Genomic DNA, 19716 nt, shown 5'->3' with positions numbered 1-19716 from the left:
AATCTACTAAAAGAGAAGAGTGCATGTTCTTTTCTTTTCACACAAATTCTTGCTGAGAATGCATATTATGCATATAGATATTCATCTAAATCTGTTAAAAGAACTGACGAATTTGGTGTTTTGAATCCAGATATTTTGAGAGATAAATGTGCTTTTGAAACAGATTACTGCAAATTACATAGCGGTCCAACAGCATGGGTTGTTTGCACAAGAAGAAAAAAGGCCACAAAATAACAGTGGATGAGAAAATAAAATGTCACGATAGCACAAGATTTGACTTGGCAGTAAATCGACCAAATGCTGCAATACGAAATAAATGAGTGAAGGATGTGAAACTAGCACTGTTTCAAAGAAAGACATTGAATAATACAGTGATGACTGTGGGCAGATTTAAGGAAACTAGTTTAAGCAACACATAGTATTTGTTTGCGCTACACAGAGCATACTGAAGTCGTCTGCTAAACTGAATGGTCAAAAAGTGCTTTTGGTTAATTGAGTTTATTCCAAAGTCAATAATAATTTGCACACACAGGTTGATATTTTTGTTTAGAAACGTTTGAATTGTCCAGTGCATGAAATGTTTATTAGAAGGTTATGGTGTAAAAAAAAAAAAAAAAACATTGTATGGCAAAAGATTTTAAGTATTTATATGATTTATCAGTTTTAGAAGGTGAGGTGAGTCTGGGGCTCAGAAAAGTGAGTTCCTGAAAAGCTTTATGTGCCTTCAGTGTTTTTGATGACTTTGTAGTTATTAATAAGTGAGACGCAGCAAAGGATGTTCTATATTCTGCTCCCACTAACATATGACTCCTTTTCCCAATGTTTTGATTGTTAACAGTTTTCTGATTTTCATAATTTTCTTTAGCTTAGACTAAGTTTCTGGAGTTTTTTAAGTATATAAGTGATGTCCTGAGGGATTATTGTTGCATTGCGAGGGAAACAGATATGATTTTGTTCTCTGAATGAAAAAAAACATCACATTTTACCACAAAAGGCAGTAAAGTGTCTGGATGACGAAGAATTATTGTTGTCATTATACCAGAATTTCATCTCTGAACATTTTTTATAAACTCACATTGTATTTTTTTCTTAGTTGGTTGTTCTGGTTTGTGTACTGCTTATGCAATGTATCTTCCCCGCTTTCCTTATTAACTGAATATTATTTTTTCAGTGGGTGAGCAATTATTATTTACATAAAATACTAGGAAGCAAAGCAAACATTTAGCTTTTATGTTACTCCTAGTATTCATTTATATAATTGTGTTTTTTTTTAACTAAAAAAATATATATAAACATGTTTAATTTAGAGCAATAACAATGTATTTGCATTGGTAAAATAAATTTGTAGCTGATAAAAAATGAGTGACTTTACAAAATTATAATGAATTTGACTTGCAGATTTGGTCATAGGAACATGTATGTATATGTGTGTGTGTGTGTGTGTGTGTGTTTGTATTCCTGTAGTGGTTTTAGAAAAAATGCTACAATTGTCTTTATCTCACCTATGTTTTTTTTTTACATTATACCATGTGTGTGGGTTTTAATCACTGTACTTTTGATACACATGGGATTTGCTCAGGAAAAAATGACAAAGAACTAAAAGTACTGAATGTTTTGGAATAAAGCTGCTTTTCATGCTTTAGCAGATAAATAGTAATAAACCTTTGATGCATTGCACAATGCTGCAAAGGATAACTGCAGTTCTTTGGTTTGCGTTTAAGACGATGTAAATAGTTTTGCCACAGAGCTAAAAATCTCTTTGAAACATTGGTAGAAGTTGGTGAATCCCAGGAAAATTTATAAAGTTCAGTTATGTGACTTTGTAGCCAGGATGTTCAACATGTTCATCCAGGATATCGCCAAGAAATATACGTATTTATATGTATTTTATGGAACTTAAGACTGATGTACAAACAATTGTCCAGTAGCTTCCTCTAGTAGAACAGGAAGTGGGTACTTCTTACTGATGGTTAGCAAATTCAGACCTTTGTAAGCAATGCATGACTGGATCTTGCTGTTTTTTTCTCCACAAAGAGGAAACCAGCATCATGCTACTAAGATAAGCCCTGGTTGAGAAATTCTTCCTGGTTGACAAACTTACTTCCAGGTTTGTGTTGTGTATCAGGTTACTCACAGTAGTATTTTTTTATGGTTTATGATTGAGACTTGTCGATTCTCTAAATGCCTCGTCTGCTGTTGGAGATCTGCTGAAGCTGCATGAGCATGAGCCCCTATAGGAGTTGACCTTGCAGTGCAACTGCTGATTACAGCTGCTGCTATGTACAATCCACAATCTTAGGCAAATGTAAAAAATAAATAGTAAAGCTTACGCTCTTAATGTTAAGGAACGTGAGCTTTTGGGAAACCGTATACTGGACACAAATACCATATGAACGATGATCCAAATCCACACAGAAATATTTCAATGACCATGTATAGTACAGTTTTTCAGACTATTGTATAGTCTGTGTGTGTCCCAGTCATAACTGTATATAATGCAGGGTGGGCTGTCAGGGCCAGCAAGCAGCTCTTTGCTAGGCTAAACCCCTGACTTAGGTTTGAATTTATTTTTGTCCATGAATATGTATTTAATTACTCCCAATATTTTTCATTCATTGTTTTTCTCTCAGTTTACATTGGAGTTTCTATCCAATCAGATTTAATTTACACATCATGTGTTGCCGGGGTCAAAGGCATCTGCATTAGGCTTCAAAATCAGCACATGGGCGCCTGTAGCTTACAGTACACGAGAATGAAGCTTTTGTGTAAACCAATCAGATTTCGAGTTCATCGCATACAGGCATACAGTCGCATCGATATTTTCACGTGATTTGTACAATTTGGAAAAACACGTACCAATGATGTGCTTTGACTGATAAATAGCAGACAATTTTTTGTAACATCAGCATTAATTTGACGTGTTCTTCGAATTATTTTATATGCCGATTATGAATTCAAGGAGAGTGCAGTCACCTTTTTAAACTTACGTTTTAAATATAAATGTCATGTTGCCTCCCTCTATAGTGGGTGTTTTGTCTCATGCTCTGCAATAACGCACAACCAAACAAATTTATATTATTCACTTAACAAAGACTCAGTATGATGATTTGTGCTGATAAGCGAATGATGATTAATAGCTGCAGAGAAGTTGAAGGTGTTTTTCTAATTTTACACTTTCAAAAGCCACAGACAAACTGTGAACCAGGATGTGGAAGAAAATCATTACAACTGAAATACAGTGAACAGCATTTTTCTTCCTAATCACAACTTTTATGATTTTTTATCAAGGTTTATGATTTAATAAAATTTATCATTTTTACTTTTATTACTTTACAAACCATAGTTCTAGAAAATACACAGGAACGAAGCTCTTGTGTAAACCATTTAGATTACAGTCGCATCAGCATTTTCACGTCCTTTGATTGGTTGGTCAGAGAGCGCAATAGTCGGAGCTCGCAAACCACATGTGTAGCAAACTGCACAATCTTAAATATATTCACATGGATTTGATAGCTGTTTTTTTTTCCATTCCACAACAGCTGTGATTTGGTCACAGATACACTTTCAAGGACACTTTCAAGACGGACTTTTCAAGAAAAGCTGGACATCCTGAGATCGACAAAACAGTTCAGCTTTTTCATAACCCATGTATATTTTTGCGTTTTCTTTCCCGATAGATTTGCACAAAAACGCACAGTCTGCCGTCATTTCAATTCCACAGGAAAACCGTAACGCACTCAACAAATGCACAAAAACGTACGGAAAAACCCAGGGTCAATTAACGAGGTTAATACTAATGTTTCTGCTGGAGATATTTGCAGGCGGTGCAGCTGTGGCTACAATGAAAGGAGACTTGTTGATTTGTGTTTATTGGGTTAGTGTAATAAAATTCATCGCCCCTGCACAGATTGCTGTCTGTGATGCAGCACTGCTATACTGCGTTTCTCTACCACTGAAGGCCGAGGGATGAAATGCATGACCCAACACTGTTATAGAGTGTATAGATGTAACTACGTGTTGCATTTGCGGAATCTGATTTGTACAATTTGGAAAAAAAATGTACCAAAGATGTGCTGTGACTGATAAATAGCAAAATTTTTCTTTTTATGTCAGCATTAATTTGACGTGTTCTTCGAATTATTTTATATGCCGGTTATGAATTCGAGGAAAGTGCAGTCACTTTCTTTATCTTACGTTTTAAATACAAACGTCACGTTGCCTCCCTCTATAATGGATGTTTTGTCGCGTGTTCTGCACTAACGCACTTGTGCAGGCTACTGATAAGCAAATGATGATTAACAGCTGCAGAGGAGTTCAAGGTGTGATTCTAATTTTACACATTCAAAAGCCACAGACATAAACAGCATGCTGTGAACCAGGATGTGAAAGAAAATCATTACTACTGAAGTACAGGGAACAGCATTTTTCTTTCATAATCACAACTTTTTGCTTTCCATGTTTAAAAGGTTTATGATGCAATAAAATCAAGGTTACTTTTTACAACCCATAGTTCCAGAAAGCATGTTGTTTTCTCACATTTATTATACTTTTATAGTTACATCAAATAAGAATTATAGATCAGTATTTTTACTGCAAACGTGTGTTTCTGTGAATTTCAACATTTACTATTGAACACAACAACAAAAAAAACGCAAAAAATGCTGCTTGCCAGGTGGTTTGAATGCTAGATTCGTTCACCATATGAATGATATTGTCTCCAGAGATCAAGTGCTGCAATTCTACTTTACTTTTTGTGTCTTACTGGCTGAGAAGTGAGGAGAAATAACTTCTGCAATTAGCCTTGTTTTTTTTTCAGTCTTCGGGGTGCTTGACTTTTGTGGTCATTACTAAATAATAACGAAACTCTTATAAAACCTACTGATTGTGATTCTAATCGAATACAGGATGTGGTGTGCAAAGCAGTTTACACACTGTTTTGGGGGTTTTTATTCGCACAGGGGGAGGTGGTGGTGCTGTGCTTTTTGCTGCAGTGTTTGGTTTGAGGTCAGACTCTGTCTGGATTGTAGAACTTTCCAGCGTAGCGTCCGTGATTGTGGAGATCAAACGGACTGATGACTTTGCGGATACCCAGCATGTTGGACCTGGCAATTCTCTCGAAGGTCCACGGATTCTGGTTGTTCGCCTCCCTTTCAGCTTGTTCCTGCTGCATGGCAGTCAGACTCTCTCTGCTCACCACCTGTTTAAGAACAGACATTTTGCTGAAAAATTTTTTATATCATGTAAAAAATTAATTCTGTAGTACATCAAGAGGTTATGGATGCAATCATTTCAATTGCTTGTAGATTTTACAGCAGGGTCCCAAGAAGGAAGGTCTCAGGACAAAGAAAAATAAAAAATAAAACATACCAGCGGTGAAAAAGAATGAGTAAATGTACATTCTTAGAGTGCTTAAGTCATTTTTTGGCTACTTTTGATACTAGTTTTTTCTGAGTATCAAAGTTATAGCTAACTCTTAACTGAACATTTATGTTTTTACTCCACTATATTTTAATATGCAATGAGTGTTACCAATTACAATTTGCACCTCTGTTGCTGAGGTGATTAGGGCTCAATACTTTCCTACCCACATCTATATCTTGTGAGCAATTTGTAGCACCACTGGTCTTATTTTTAGTCCAAAAAAATGTAGAGAGCCAGTTTAGTAAAAACGTCACCCCTCTCTGAGACAGAGGTGCATCAAATCACAGTCAGCTCTGAATATTTGCTTTAACTTCATCTTAAATGTATTTACATTCATTCGATTTGGCCCTGGAAATACTTCTGTAATTGTGTTTGTTAATTAATTATTTAATTAATTGAAAGATTTTTTCAAAAGATTGCTTTACTACTTTTTTGAGCGACCTGTTTAATATTTGTTTTATGTTGAGGCTGTTTTGTATTTATTAAATACATTTGATTTGTATTTCAGGAAATAAAACCTCAAATCAACTGTTTTTGGCTTTTTACCAAAAACACGTGGCTTTTCATGTGTTTGGGTTTTGAGGATTAGAGCATACGTTCAATACGAGTCGAATACTCAAATACTCTTAAATCAGATACTCAGAATTTTACTCAAATCATATTGGAATTGGTGACTTTAAACTTAATGAAGTAAGTTTTGCAGTAATGTATTTTGATGTCGGCCTTACGTCCCACACGCAGCAACAGGCAAGCGCTCCAAACGCAACTGCCAGACAGGTGCTGAATGGACAGCGCCACTTCAGCACTAGTATTGTGGAGAGCTGCGGCGCACATGGCAGGAGGGCGGAGCGTCCCAACGAGGCTGGAGTCAAATGAGGAGAGCAGCTAATCTTCACCCTCCTTGAGTCGAGTGAAAAGTATAAAAGGAGCCTCAAAGGATAGAGAGTTGGAGAATGCCTGGCTCCTGACTAATGGACAATTTCTCTCTATTTTTCCTTTTAGGAAGCAGCGACAGCAGCTACACAGAGAGAGCTACAGTAGCGACCACGCCGGCGTATACCCCGCTTCCGCTACCCGCTAGAGCTCCTGAGCACCCACCTGTACAGGTAGGACGGGGTCTCCTTCGGCCTAGTCGTGGCCCTGATCGACACGGACCAGGAGTGACGCTACGCTAACGCACCTCCGAGCTCCAGCCATCTCCGACCAGCGGACTAAAAAGAATCCTCTTCCACGGCTTCACTTCTCTTTTTCCCCAATCACTCCTGTACACTGAATAAATATCACGTAAACCACTCAAATCATATATATGATTTGATATATATATATGATTTGATATATATGATTTGATATATATATATGATTTGATATATATATATATATAAAAATTCTCGCTTTTTCTTAGCATTTTTTATCGGTTATGTCGACTTTTTTTTTATGTCGCCGAACCCTGATATCTCGAGCACAAGGGGGGAAAAATTTGCCATTTAACGTCGGTTATCTCGGTGCAGCCGCAGAAGAACTCGCGAAAGTGTCGAAAAAATCAAGTCTTACAGCTGCTACAGGTGTTGTATTGTATACTGGTGAATCTCTGCTGTTAGTTAGTGCACATATGCCTTTTGTTGTTAAATGCTATGCGATGAACGGGAGGCGAAAGCCGCGCTTGGCGGCGCGGAACGTGTGATGAGCATCCAAAATCATAGAATGAACACCGGCAGGATCGGGAGGGAATCCGCGGTGCGCTTTGGGAAGAAAAGCGCAGCCGTTGAGAGAGTGCCGGTGGGAAGGCACGTACCGGGATACACATGCGCGATAACAACGACCGCCGTGAACCAACATATACCAACAATAACGGACAGTGAGAGTGTGGAAGTTTAAATAGGAGCTGGTGATGATGATAAACGAGCACCATATGTGCGCGATTGAAGCCGGGAGCTTCAGAGAAAGCGGCGGCACCTGACACGCTGAAGGGGCGAAGGGGCGTGGCAGGTGAAATCCTGACAGATAAACATGTACTGTATGTATTTTTATAGCATGCCTTCATCAAACAAATCGCGGCAACGCTGTTGTGTAAAAACCCCTTAAAAAACACGTGCATGCACATTCTTATTTATTAACGCACATCATGTACATAAAGTAATTTCAAGCACGTTAATATATTGCCGCCATATTGATTTTCGTTTATCTCGATCATCGGTTACCTCGATGCTTTTTGGCGACCCCCTAGGACATCGACATAACTGGGTTCCACTGTGTGTGTGTGTGTGTGTGTGTGTGTGTGTGTGTGTGTGTGTGTATATATATATATATATATATATATATATATATATATATATATATATATATATATATAAATAATGTTTACTCAAGTATGATTTTCAGGTACTCTTTCCACCTCTGATACATACACTATCGCCAAAAGTATGTAAACCCCTGACTGTTAAACCCATGTACATTTGTGTAAAGAAATTCCTTGAGACCCACCCAATTAGTACCAACAATCATTCCCCAGTTAAAAGCAGAATTTCAGACTTTCTCTTCATTCTGTTGCGTCATGTGAAGATTAATTGAAGCTCCTGACATGTATTTGCATTTTTTCCCCAGCATTGTGCTGCTGCTACATGACTAAGTGATTACATAACTACATAAATGTAAAGGAGTTGCTAATAAAGTAAACATCACAGCACTAACAATCTTCCCAACCATTTAATCTCTTGACTGAGACACTCAACTGGAGTTGAATTAAGGGAATTAAGGTTCAATTCAATTTAATTCATTTTTATTTGTATAGCGCTTTTAACAATGAACATTGTCACAAAGCAGCTTTACACAGATAATGTGGTGACTAAAAGTAAATATGTTCTTTGTAAGTAAGTTTGTCCCTGATGAGCAACTGTGGCAAGGTGTTCCACATACTTTCTTGTGGAAATGTGTCACCATGATGACTAAACAACATTCCAAGCTGAGGTGAGTCCATTTGTTTGGAAGGCCTGCCAGGGCAACAGTGTAACATTTCCAGTCAGTATACCTTAGTGTGCACCAATCAATAATCAGTTTGTTTCTTTGTTTGTTAATTGTTTATCTCTCTGCTTAGTCGATATAATTTTGAGATTAAAGTGTGTCGATGAGGGGAACGTGGAAAATACCATGCAAAATAAACCTGAGCTGTAGAAAAAATAAATATATAAAAAAATGTCATACTTTCTCACTCTCCCATCACATATAGGAACAGTTTCTTTCCCTCAGCCATCTACTAAAGTGTATAAATAAACAAATACATCCAACTCAGTCAACACTACTCAAAGACTGCACTGTACATTAACATGTCCCCATACTGTACACTTTGTTTCCCCAATGATGCCTTTTACTGTTGCACAAATTACAAGAACTCTGTGCTTGTTTCCACCTACTGCTCATCGCTATTGTGCTCGGAGTGTACATACCACCTAGCGCTAATGCTAGGGAAGCGCTCAGTGTACTCTACGGGACCATTAGCGAACTTCAAAACACACACCCTGACGGATTGTTAAGTGTAGCCGGAGAATTCAACCATGCAAATCTCAGGACTGTGCTTCCAAAATTTCATCAGAATGTGGACTTTGCAACCAGAGGAGAAAACACGCTGGATGTTGTTTACACAAACATCCTGGGGCGCATACCGGGCGAAGCCCTGCCCCACCTCGGGTACTCAGACCACATCTCCGTTATGCTGATCCCAGCATACAGACCACTCAGCAGACGTTAAAGATCAGCTCGAAAGCAGATGAGAACCGGGCCAGATGGAGGGTTGTGGAGATAGCGTGGAACGGTTTGGACGATACGCAAACTGCATTGGGGTGCAGGGAAGGGTGGAAGCTGTGTCTTAATGTGCCTCATGACGAGCCTCTCGAAGCACTTCATCACGATGGGTGTGAGTGCGACGGGACGATAGTCATTGAGGCAGGAGACAGTAGATTTCTTCGGCACGGGAACAATGGTCGTTGTCTTGAGGCACGTAGGAAACAACGTTGCTGCTCAGGGAGATGTTGAAGATGTCAGTGAAGACATCTGCTAGCTGTTTTGCACATTCCCTGAGCACTCTGCCAGGAATGTTGTCTGGTCCAGCAGACTTCTGTGGGTTAACTCTGCATAGAGTTTTCCTCACTTCAGCTGTGGTTAGACAGAGCACCTGGTCAGTGGGAGGAGGGGTGGTCTTCCTCGCCTTCACATTGTTCTCAGACTTCAACCACCTAGACAACAAGGGCTCTTATGTACGGATGCTGTTCATAAACTTCAGCTCAGCATTCAACACGATCGTCCCTTAGCACCTGATTGAGAAGCTGAGCCTACTGGGCCTGAACACCTCCCTCTGCAACTGGATACTGGACTTCCTGACTGGGAGACCTCAGTCAGTCTGGATCGGAAACAGCATCTCCAACACCACCAAACTGAGCACTGGAGCCCCTCAGGGCTGTGTGCTCAGTCCACTGCTGTTCACTCTGCTGACTCACGACTGTGTAGCAATACACAGCTCGATTCATATCATCAAGTTCGCCGATGACACGACCATGGTGTCTCTGTCTCATCAGCAAGAACGATGAGTCAGCATACAGACAGGAGGTGCAACGGTTAACAGCATAATATGGAGCCAACAACCTGTCTCTGAACGTAGACAAAACTAAAGAGATGGTTGTTGACTTCAGGAGAGCACAGAGTGACCATTCTCCACTGAACATCGATGGATCCTCAGTGGAGATCGTCAAGAGCACCAAATTCCTTGGTGTTCACTTGGCGGATAACCTTACCTGGTCACTCAACACCAGCTCTTCACCAAAAAAGCCCAGCAGCACCTCTACTTCCTGAGAAGTCTGAGGAAAGCTCATCTCCCTCCCCCCATCCTGACCATGTTCTACAGAGGGACCATTGAGAGCATCCTGAGCAGCTGCATCACTGCCTGGTTTGGGAACTGCACCGTCTCAGATCACAAGACCCTACAGAGGATAGTGAGGACAGCTGAAAAGATCATCTGAGTCTCTCTCCCCTCTATCATGGACATTTACACCACACGCTGCATCCGCAAAGCCAACAGCATTGTGGATGACCACACACACCCGTCACACACACTTTTCACTCTCCTACCATCAGGGAAGCGGTTCCGAAGCATTCGGGCCGCCACATCCAGACTGTGTAACAGTTTCTTTCCTCAAGCCATCAGGCTTCTCAACAAAGAACTGAACTGAACTGAACTGATCTGAACAAACCGGACTCAACACACACACTCACTCACTTTGTGTGACTGATTTGTACAAACCGGAATCAACACACATCACACACTTCTCACACCCATGATTCAGTACCACTCACACTAAATCATTTCCACAAAATGTTTACATGCCCTTTTTGCACATCTTCCGGGATTGCTGCTATTTGTTCTTTTGCACAATATTCTGTCTACATTTTTGATACTGTTCACTTTATCTCGTTACGACAGGTTTACTGGCGGAGCTATTTTGTGTATTGTGTATTGTCTTGCACTGTACTGTGTTGTCTTCTTGCACTGTTTGCACCAGGTTGCACACATGCACTTTATGTGGCAAGGATTTTTCTTACTAGTCCTTGGCCCTGTGTTTTCTGTTTCTGTGATTGTTGTTTCATGTTGTTTTATGTAGCATCAGGGTTCTGGAGGAACGTTGTTTCATTTCACCGTGTACTGCGTCAGCTATACCGTATATGGTTGAAATGACAATAAAAGCTTCTTGACTCTCTTGACTCTTGAACATTCTACCTCATGTTGCCTTTTTGCACTGTTATGGTCACTTTTCAAATAAATACTCTTGTGTGAAATGCGGAGTTACACATTATACTGTTTTATTATTAATATATACTGCACCTTTGCACTCCCATATGTTTATTTTAAACATTGCAAATACAATTTGCAATTCCTTTTGAAAATTCCCCGGAATATCCTTCCATATTATTATAACACACACACCAATTAATTTATGTACATTTATGTTATATTAAATTGCTGTTTGCACTTCTGGTTAAATGCTAGCTGCATTTAATTGACCCTGTCCTTCCACTCTGTACAATGACAATAAAGTTGAATCTAATTATAGCCAGGGTCCATTTTATTGCGCCTTTTCATTTGTTAATCTTTTTTTCCAACATGTTTATTTTCACATTAACAATTTACAGAACCAGTTCAATATACAAGTAAACATACTTTTCTACCCTCCCCACCACCCCAAACCTGCCTTCACTGGACAGAACACTTAAAGGAACATTACTGCGAGGCATTATTCTGACGTGTAAAATGAAAAGGGAGGGAAAGTAAGAAAGAAAAAAAAATGTATTAGTTAATAAATTAATAAATAAAGGAAGTTAAAGTAAAGAAGGATTATATCATATCAGCATTTTCAGTCAATGTAACATCTACATTATTCGTGTATGCAATGAATTTGCCTCCAATCTTTTCAAACATTGTTTAATCTAAAAAAAATATATAAATAAAAAAGAATTATAAAAAAAAAAAATTCCCACAGGAACATGAAAGTTCTCCAAGCCATATAATATGACTTGGTGGTTGTACTGATTTTCATTTTTAGCTATCATTTGTTCATCTTTGTACTTCACAAAAACAAAAATATGTTTTAGAATGTTTCTAGTCAGAACAGTTTTCTAAATAAACAAAACCTCTGGGCCTGTCTGGACTTCATTCTTACACTTCAGAAACATCTGCTGAAAGAATTTCCTGACATCATATCTCTTACCTCAAACAAACGATTACAACATTTTTTTTCCTCCCACCGAGCCTGAGCAGATTCCAGAACACCATTCATGTCAAGCTGAACATAAATGTTTTTTAGAAACGTGTAAAGACAAGAAGGTTTTGGATTTCGCCATTCCTATGTGTACATGCTGTTCGGAAAACGAAGGGGTTGATGGCTAAATTACCATCGTTTGATTACCGTGTTCAACTAGGAATACATTTTAGAAAATATATAATACACACACACACACACACACACACACACACGATGTTAAGAACCCAACAGCTGATTTACATGAGCTCAGTAGAATCACTAATCTGCTGCAGTGCTGCCTGTGACCTGACTGGCTTTCCGAAAGATGGATTCCACAGCAGGAATGCCATCCTGGTTTTTAATATAATAACTTGCATTAAGGTGCAATTGTTGGGTAACATCGCCACCATCATGAGCTCAAATGACTCTTTAAAAACATTCTTGCTGTGCATGAATAGGTTTCCTGTGGGTTCCTTCCTACTAATGTAACTCATAATGGTAACTCATGATGGTAACTGATTTTAGTGAACAGGAACACGTCTGTCTACCAACGTAGAGAAATGCAGCCCAATTAACCTGCAGGAATTTACCCATGCAGCCAGATCCTGATACAAAACACACTGACTTTTGACCTTCTCTGAAGCCATTTGGTACGATGGCAATGACCAGACCTTGTCATAACTTAGCAGCATTTAACCGCCGGGAGAGGAAACTGAAGCGAGAAACCCACACTAAAAAAAAGAGCAACTAAAATAAGTTGTGGTACCAACCATCTTAAAAGAAGAACCCAATGATCTGGTGACGTCTGAGAGTTGCAAGCTTGCTGCAGTTATTGTAGCAAAGCGTGTGCAACCAAATATGGTATTGACTTTAATTTACTTAAAGAATGAACAGTTTTTATGGTTTTTCTCACCTCATGACCGAGTCGTCTCATTAAAAAGGTGCTTTATTTTTTGTGTGACACATCCAGATGTAAATATCAGGAAACTAAAGCTGAAATCCTAAACTTGTGCCTTATATTGGGTGGCATCAAAAAGGTTCAAGCCTACTTTTGCAACACACCAACACATGGTGGCACAAGGCTGCATGCACAGTAGCAGGGAGCACAGACCTTCATAAGTCAGCGTGCCAAAAGACATCGTCCTGTGTACATCGGGAACTGTGCAACCGGTGCTATTTTGACCACTTTTGCGATTTCACCATTGACAGAACACCCAATCACCTCTCGCTTGAGTTTTCCGCCAGAAACAACAAGATATCACTTCCGCAGCCTCCCTACTCGCCAGATTTGGCTCCTGCGGACTTCTACCCTCTTCCCTGAAGATGAAGATCCGGCTCAAACGTTACTGTTTTGACACCACTGCATGAACCGCAGATGATGTTTGACACGCTTCAAAAAAAAAAAAAAAAAAAAAAAGACTTCCAGGACATATTCCAGTAGTGGAAGGAATGTTGGGAGCGCTGTATCGGTGTGCCAGGGGACTATTTTGAAGCTGATGGTGTGTAAATGCAGATAAATGAAGCACTTTCTTGTAAACAAAGTTCGTCTTGAAACTTTTGATACCACTTTGTATTTATCTTTTGATCCTAAACCGAGATTTAAATGTCTACAGATGCCCAAACTAGGGCCTGTGAACCAAAATTGGCCTGTGGTGACCTATGATTTGGTCTTTCGTACCATATATGAGCAGTTTAGGCAACTTTGACTATGCAGTAAAAACAATTCTTGACATGGCATTAGTTTTTGAGGGAACTCTACTAATAATGCATTTTTAATAAAAGATACACAAATAGAATAAGTTAGAAAAACGAACCTTGGCTGGGAAAGGCAGCTTCTTCGCCACTTCTTTAAGAACAGACTCCACTTCCCCGAGTTCAATCTGACCTCCAACCTCTACGATCATCCTGCCGCACTTTACCGGTGTTACGTAATGATCGATGGCACCTTTGCCTCCTCCCATGCGCTGACCCAGGCCTTTACGTGTAATGGGTTTGTAAGGAGCGTTAATCCGCCAGCGGGCAAAGGTGGTACGGGAGTCCATTCGCCGATTAATAGTGAGCCTCATCATTTCCATATGGCCCCAGTGTAGATATCCTCCGCCCATGGCCTAGAAAGAGCAATACAATTTACAAATACTGAGGACGATAACTAATATGTAGAAAGAATTCTTAAGATTACTAATAATTAGGGCTTACTGAGAATGACAGACTGGTATATAATTATTGGATTATATAAATGTGGGGTTTTTTTTTTTTGGCTCAAGATCTAGTAATGCCAGTAAAACAGTATTATAACCGCATACACTTCACAATGGTTTCACACCTGGGGTAGATACGATTGCGTAGGTAAACACAGTAAGATAGCGGAGGCCAGTATACTTTTAAAGCTGTGAATATAGAGATCAACGTGGTCTACTGTGGTCTGCTACATCAAACAATGTGTTACATAATATTAGATGAGCGTTTCTGCACAAGAACTACACCAGAAACCGATACTAGATCTTTCGATAGAAAAACATTGTCCACAGTTATTTCATTCTTACATATGGACATATGGAACAGCCTAAAGCAACAAAAAAAATATCATTAAAATGCTAGTGTTTTCCAAAATCCTACCACAAATCAATCAGTCATCAAAATGAGTATAATTTTTTGAAATAATAATAATTAAAAAAAAGAATAGTAGAATAGTAGGGGTGTAACAGTACACGTTAGCGCTGCAACAACTAATCGATAAATTTGATAATAATTGATAATGAAATTTGTTCTCAAAGAATGTCGTTTTTCAGCTGATCAGTTGCGCTGCTCAAGTTACGGTTTGCATGAAGGTATGAGAACACGACCGCCTGGGAAAAACAGGGAACAGTACAGGGTCAACCGGCAGCAAGAAAAAGTGTCATCCAAGTCACGAGAATATTTTATATTACACGCAAATTAAACTGTAACCTGGAAGTTCTGCAAAGCGGAGCTCGTGTGGGATGGAAGTACCACAGTGATGCACGAGCACATGAAAAGAAATCACACTGGTGTCACGAAACAGCACGGTAAGTAATAACTGTAGAATCCTCATCGTGTGTAAATGGTACAGTTTAATAAAGTGATTTTGTGTAAACTGTTTGTGACTTCGTTAAAGTCGCACTGGATCTGTTCTGTCATGACTCGCGAACATCCGGTTGCGCAATCAGCTCGCGAGCGACACGTGATGATTCAATTAAAAGGGTGCGAACAAACGCTAAATCTAAAAGCAGCAGTAAACGTTTACATTTTTACTCACTGTTGTGGTTTTCAGTGAAGGATTATGCATTTTTACACCAATGGAAAAAATTTTACCTGTTTGCTTACTGTATTTCTCAGTTTAATTTTTTTATAGCATTCGTCTACAACAGTAACTTCTGTTTTCAAATGTGATTTACTTCGTTTAAATGCTGGTTTTTAATGTTTGTATATTTAATTTATGCACACATTTATTATTAAAATGTAAATTGGTTATATAAACTATGCATATATCTTCACAAATTAACAAAACGTATATTTTATATTGATTAGTTTAAGCATAGTTATCAACTTGCCATCTGCAAAATACAATACAAATGTTGATTTACACAAATTGCTTCACCTTGTATACTCACACGCTGTTTTCCAGAAGGAAATAGTGCAGCACGAGTGAATTTGTTAAAGGAGAAATCTCCCATGGAGTCCTCAAGCAGCTACTATAAGCTTTTTAATGTCTAAATTAAAGACACTTAAACTCCAAATGCTTGTGCATTTTTTTTTTTTTTTTATTAAGTACAACTTTATACGTAAATACCAAAAATACAAATTGTATCGGTTAATCGAAAAATAACCGCCCGATTAATCGATTATTAAAATGATTGTTAGTTGCAGCCCTACTACACGTATTTGATTTATATTGAGCAGAAACACGTTTTGTGCGATTTTGTTTTGCATATGCATGAAATTGCTGCCATTTCCTGTCATCGTCCAACGTGTTACGACAGTCTACTGCTGGGGATTCTTTAGCATTTTGTGTACAGCTTCAAGAATTTCTTTTGAAATTATAAAATCCTGACCATTCCGCATATCGAGGTGCATCGAGGTGATTGACTTTTGATCTTTTCTTAAGCCCTTGGTTACAATGGCAGTGTGTTTTGTATCAGGATCTGGCTGCATGGTGAAATTACTTCAGACTAATTTGGCTGTATTTCTCTGTACATTGGCAGGCAGACGTGTTCCTGTTCACTAAAATCATTCATGAGTTACATCATCAGAAAGTAACCCACAGAAAACCTATTCACGCACAGCAAGAATGTGTAGAGTGTCATTTGAGCTCATGATGGTGGCGATGTTTCCCAACAATTGCACCTTAAAATGAATGAATGAATGAATGAATAAAGGATGGAAGGAATGATGGTATTTGTTAACGTATGCTGAAATAAGTAGAAAAGTTAAGTAGATCATATCTGTAAAGATAAATATTAAATGTAAAACCCACACCCACAGATATACACATCTGTATTTCCCAAACGAAGCCTAACAAATTTGAACTATTTAATTGAACTTTACCATTTATTTAATTTAATAAATGTAATCTGTGCCAATTTAAAATCAATATAATAAGTATATTGCATTCATTTGATAAATTCCATTTTTTTAATATATTTTATTATTATGAAATACTATAAAATTTTGTTTTATATATTATTTAACCAAAGGACATTTTATTTCAAATAATTTCAAAAATGTAAACTGTTGATGTTCGCACATGTTAATAATAAACTACGTTTAAAACAAGCAATTTTATGTGTCGCATCTCTTTCCTTTAACTGTAATGAAACCGAACCAAACCGTGACTTAAAAATCGAAGTACGTACAGAACTGTGAACTTTGTGTACCATTACACCCCTATTAAAAAATTCGAAATACAATCAAAACATCAAAAATGAGTACTGACCAAAATACCATACTGTCCAAATCTGAACGAGTTGCCGGTCTTAGTTGGACCCTGGATATCACGTAGCTTCTTCATCTCCTTCTTGGCCTTTTTTAAATTAGGGACCTTATTGAGGAATTTGAGTTTGGGCTTGTCTGGTAAAACCACATCTGTACAAGAGACAGTGGAAATAAATAAATATTGAGACTGACCATGTTTTAATTAGACATCCACTGAATTGAAGTAGATAATGTGATATCTCCATGTTACAAATATTTATTTATTACTGCATTATTTATGTTATTATTCAACAGGCCAGGTGTCAAATATTTTGTTTACCAGTGGTGAATGAAGTACACAAACCATGTAGAGTTAAAATAGAGATACAGTAGGTAAAATATGACTCCAGTAAAAGTGAGAAAAAAAGTACAAATGTATTTGCCTTTAAATGTATATCCAAAGTATTGATTTATTATGGCTCTAATGTTCCTATTATCATTTTATCACAAGATTCCTTACCTAATCAACTCAGTTTATGTGAAAAGACTCTTACTTTTGATATCCATTACAATGATCATGAGCCCAAAACCTTCTTTTCAACCACTTCAGAAAAATAGTGTAAATAAGGTCACGTGTGTTGTGGCGAGTTCGAGTCAGGAGTTTCCTCCATCATTTATTCCTCTCTAAATGTTCTGCTTGCTGTTGAACTGATGCTCAACTGTATGTTGGTGATCAGTAGATACACAAAGCGCCACTCAAAACAAGATATTTGACTTTGAAATGTTGTGATCAAAAGAGTTAAAATCCCGGGACCACAAAGCGGCGCCTGGTGGGCCTTAACCATCAACTGTTTAGATGATTATAAGTCATTCAGGATAAGGGCATCTGCCTAAAGCCATAAATGTAAAAATAAACAAATAAATGAAAAATAATTAATATTTGATTATTGGTTTTCTTTTATGCAGCAAAACAAACCCTGTATACAAGCAGACCCAATAATATTTAAGAATTATTTTGTTAATTTGTATATAATTTCAGCAGGAACATTTTTTTTTTGCACGCACCTGACCATGCTGGGTTTTTTACCATCCCATTCCACATTTAGTCGCCATTTAGTGTTATAGTAACCTCCACTCTTCTGGGAAGATGTTTCACTAGATTTTGGAGTGTGTTTCTTGAGATTTGTGCTCATTCAGCCACAATTAGTGTTAGAAAAATCAGGTACTGATGTAGATGAGGTGAGGAGGCTTGGAGTGCAGTCAGCATTACAATTAATCCCAAAAGTGTTCAATAGGGTTGAGGTCAAAGCTCTATAGTAGTTAAACTTCCACTCCAAACAATGACGCATGAAGCTGCCTTTGTGCACGGGGGTGTTGTCATGCTGGAACAGGATTGAGTCTCCTAGTTTTAAGAAGGGAAAATTTTCCAGATCTAAAGACGTGGAAGTGGATAAGATTTTGGACTTCTGATCGAAAGGTCATGGGTTTAAATCCCAGCACCACCAAGCTGCAATTGCTGAGCCCTTAAGCAATCCAAATCAATTAATAAACATTGCTATGTAGAATGAACTCCTAGGAATCACCATCATGTTTAACATCATGTGGCATATGGAAATCAGGCTGAGAAACCATTTATTGTTCTAGTCGATTCAGTGTATAAAAAATCGGATATTTTAAAATAATACCCAAATTATTAATTGATTTATTGAATGATCGGTTGAATGAATGATCGACTGATTGATTATATAAATATATATAAAAGTATTACCACTGTAGTCTGGAGGAACTTCATATGTCTTTAAACCAGCCGAGAGCACTTTCAGGTGATGCTGCTGCAGGATAGCTGCATGTGACAAAGCAAAGAAGAAAAACATATCGAATAAACCTCTTTACAAAATGAATAAGCATAAATAAACACACACAAACCATTCGGATTGCCAATATATCAGAAATCAATCTCCATGTGTCCATGTACCTGGTCCCTCCAGCGTCCCGCTCGCCAGTCCTGAGAACACACGCCTGAACAATGAAAACATGATAATTTATACTGTTTAAAATATCAAGCTATCGCATTAATATTCATCTTTTGAGGGTTATACAGCTGTCATTTTGATCAACATGCATTCAACAAGGTCGCAGACATCTTGCTTTGGTCACATCCGGTGAAGCTTTACAATCCGTCCGCCGAAAACCAGGGCTGTGGAGAAGCGTTCCGGCCGGAATCTCTAATCATACAAAATGATTATTTTGTATAAATCTACACAAACGAGTCTTTTTATTATTATTATTATTATTATTATTATTATTATTATTATTAAACACTTTTCCTCATGATACAGGATCATGAGTTATTTTCTTAACTCAATGAATCCTAAATGTGATAGTTCTTGCTATTCCTCTCATCAAGACAAATGTTTATGAGCGGGATTTCTGAGGAACTTTATTTATAAAAACAAAACTACAAGTTTCATTCATTTCTGATTAAAACAAAATTTAAATAAATCCTAAAACTCCAAGTCTTAAATGTTATATTTAGCTTCAATATGGAAGTGAAGAAGTTGAAACGTGAAGGTGAAACACCTGA

At 38.0% G+C, this 19716-nt stretch overlaps 1 protein-coding gene across 1 annotated transcript; it reads right to left on the bottom strand.

The window, feature by feature from the left end:
• Positions 1 to 4524: 4524 nt before the first annotated feature.
• mrpl16 (mitochondrial ribosomal protein L16) lies at positions 4525 to 19321 on the bottom strand. Its single transcript, XM_046838434.1, has 5 exons — positions 19108 to 19321; positions 18901 to 18975; positions 17155 to 17303; positions 14018 to 14311; positions 4525 to 5197 (listed from the first exon to the last, which is right to left on the bottom strand). The coding sequence occupies exons 1-5, from the start codon at positions 19166 to 19168 to the stop codon at positions 5006 to 5008; spliced, it is 771 nt and encodes a 256-aa protein (XP_046694390.1). The 5' UTR covers positions 19169 to 19321; the 3' UTR covers positions 4525 to 5005.
• Positions 19322 to 19716: the final 395 nt, after the last annotated feature.

The sequence above is a fragment of the Silurus meridionalis genome, chromosome 24 (assembly GCF_014805685.1).
Source record: "Silurus meridionalis isolate SWU-2019-XX chromosome 24, ASM1480568v1, whole genome shotgun sequence".
Classification (NCBI taxonomy): domain Eukaryota; kingdom Metazoa; phylum Chordata; class Actinopteri; order Siluriformes; family Siluridae; genus Silurus; species Silurus meridionalis.
Note: the sequence above shows the minus strand (reverse complement) of the source record. Positions and strands in the feature narration are given on the sequence as shown.

Bases quoted from the DNA above. Each gene is read 5' to 3' on its own strand.
- mrpl16 (XM_046838434.1), bottom strand. From the start codon at position 19,168: ATGTTTTCATTGTTCAGGCGTGTGTTCTCAGGACTGGCGAGCGGGACG. The intron at 14,312-17,154 runs GTCAGTACTCAT...TGCTCTTTCTAG, and splicing joins TTGGACAGTATGGTATTTTG to GCCATGGGCGGAGGATATCT. The intron at 5,198-14,017 runs GTTCGTTTTTCT...GTTCTTAAACAG, and splicing joins AGCTGCCTTTCCCAGCCAAG to GTGGTGAGCAGAGAGAGTCT.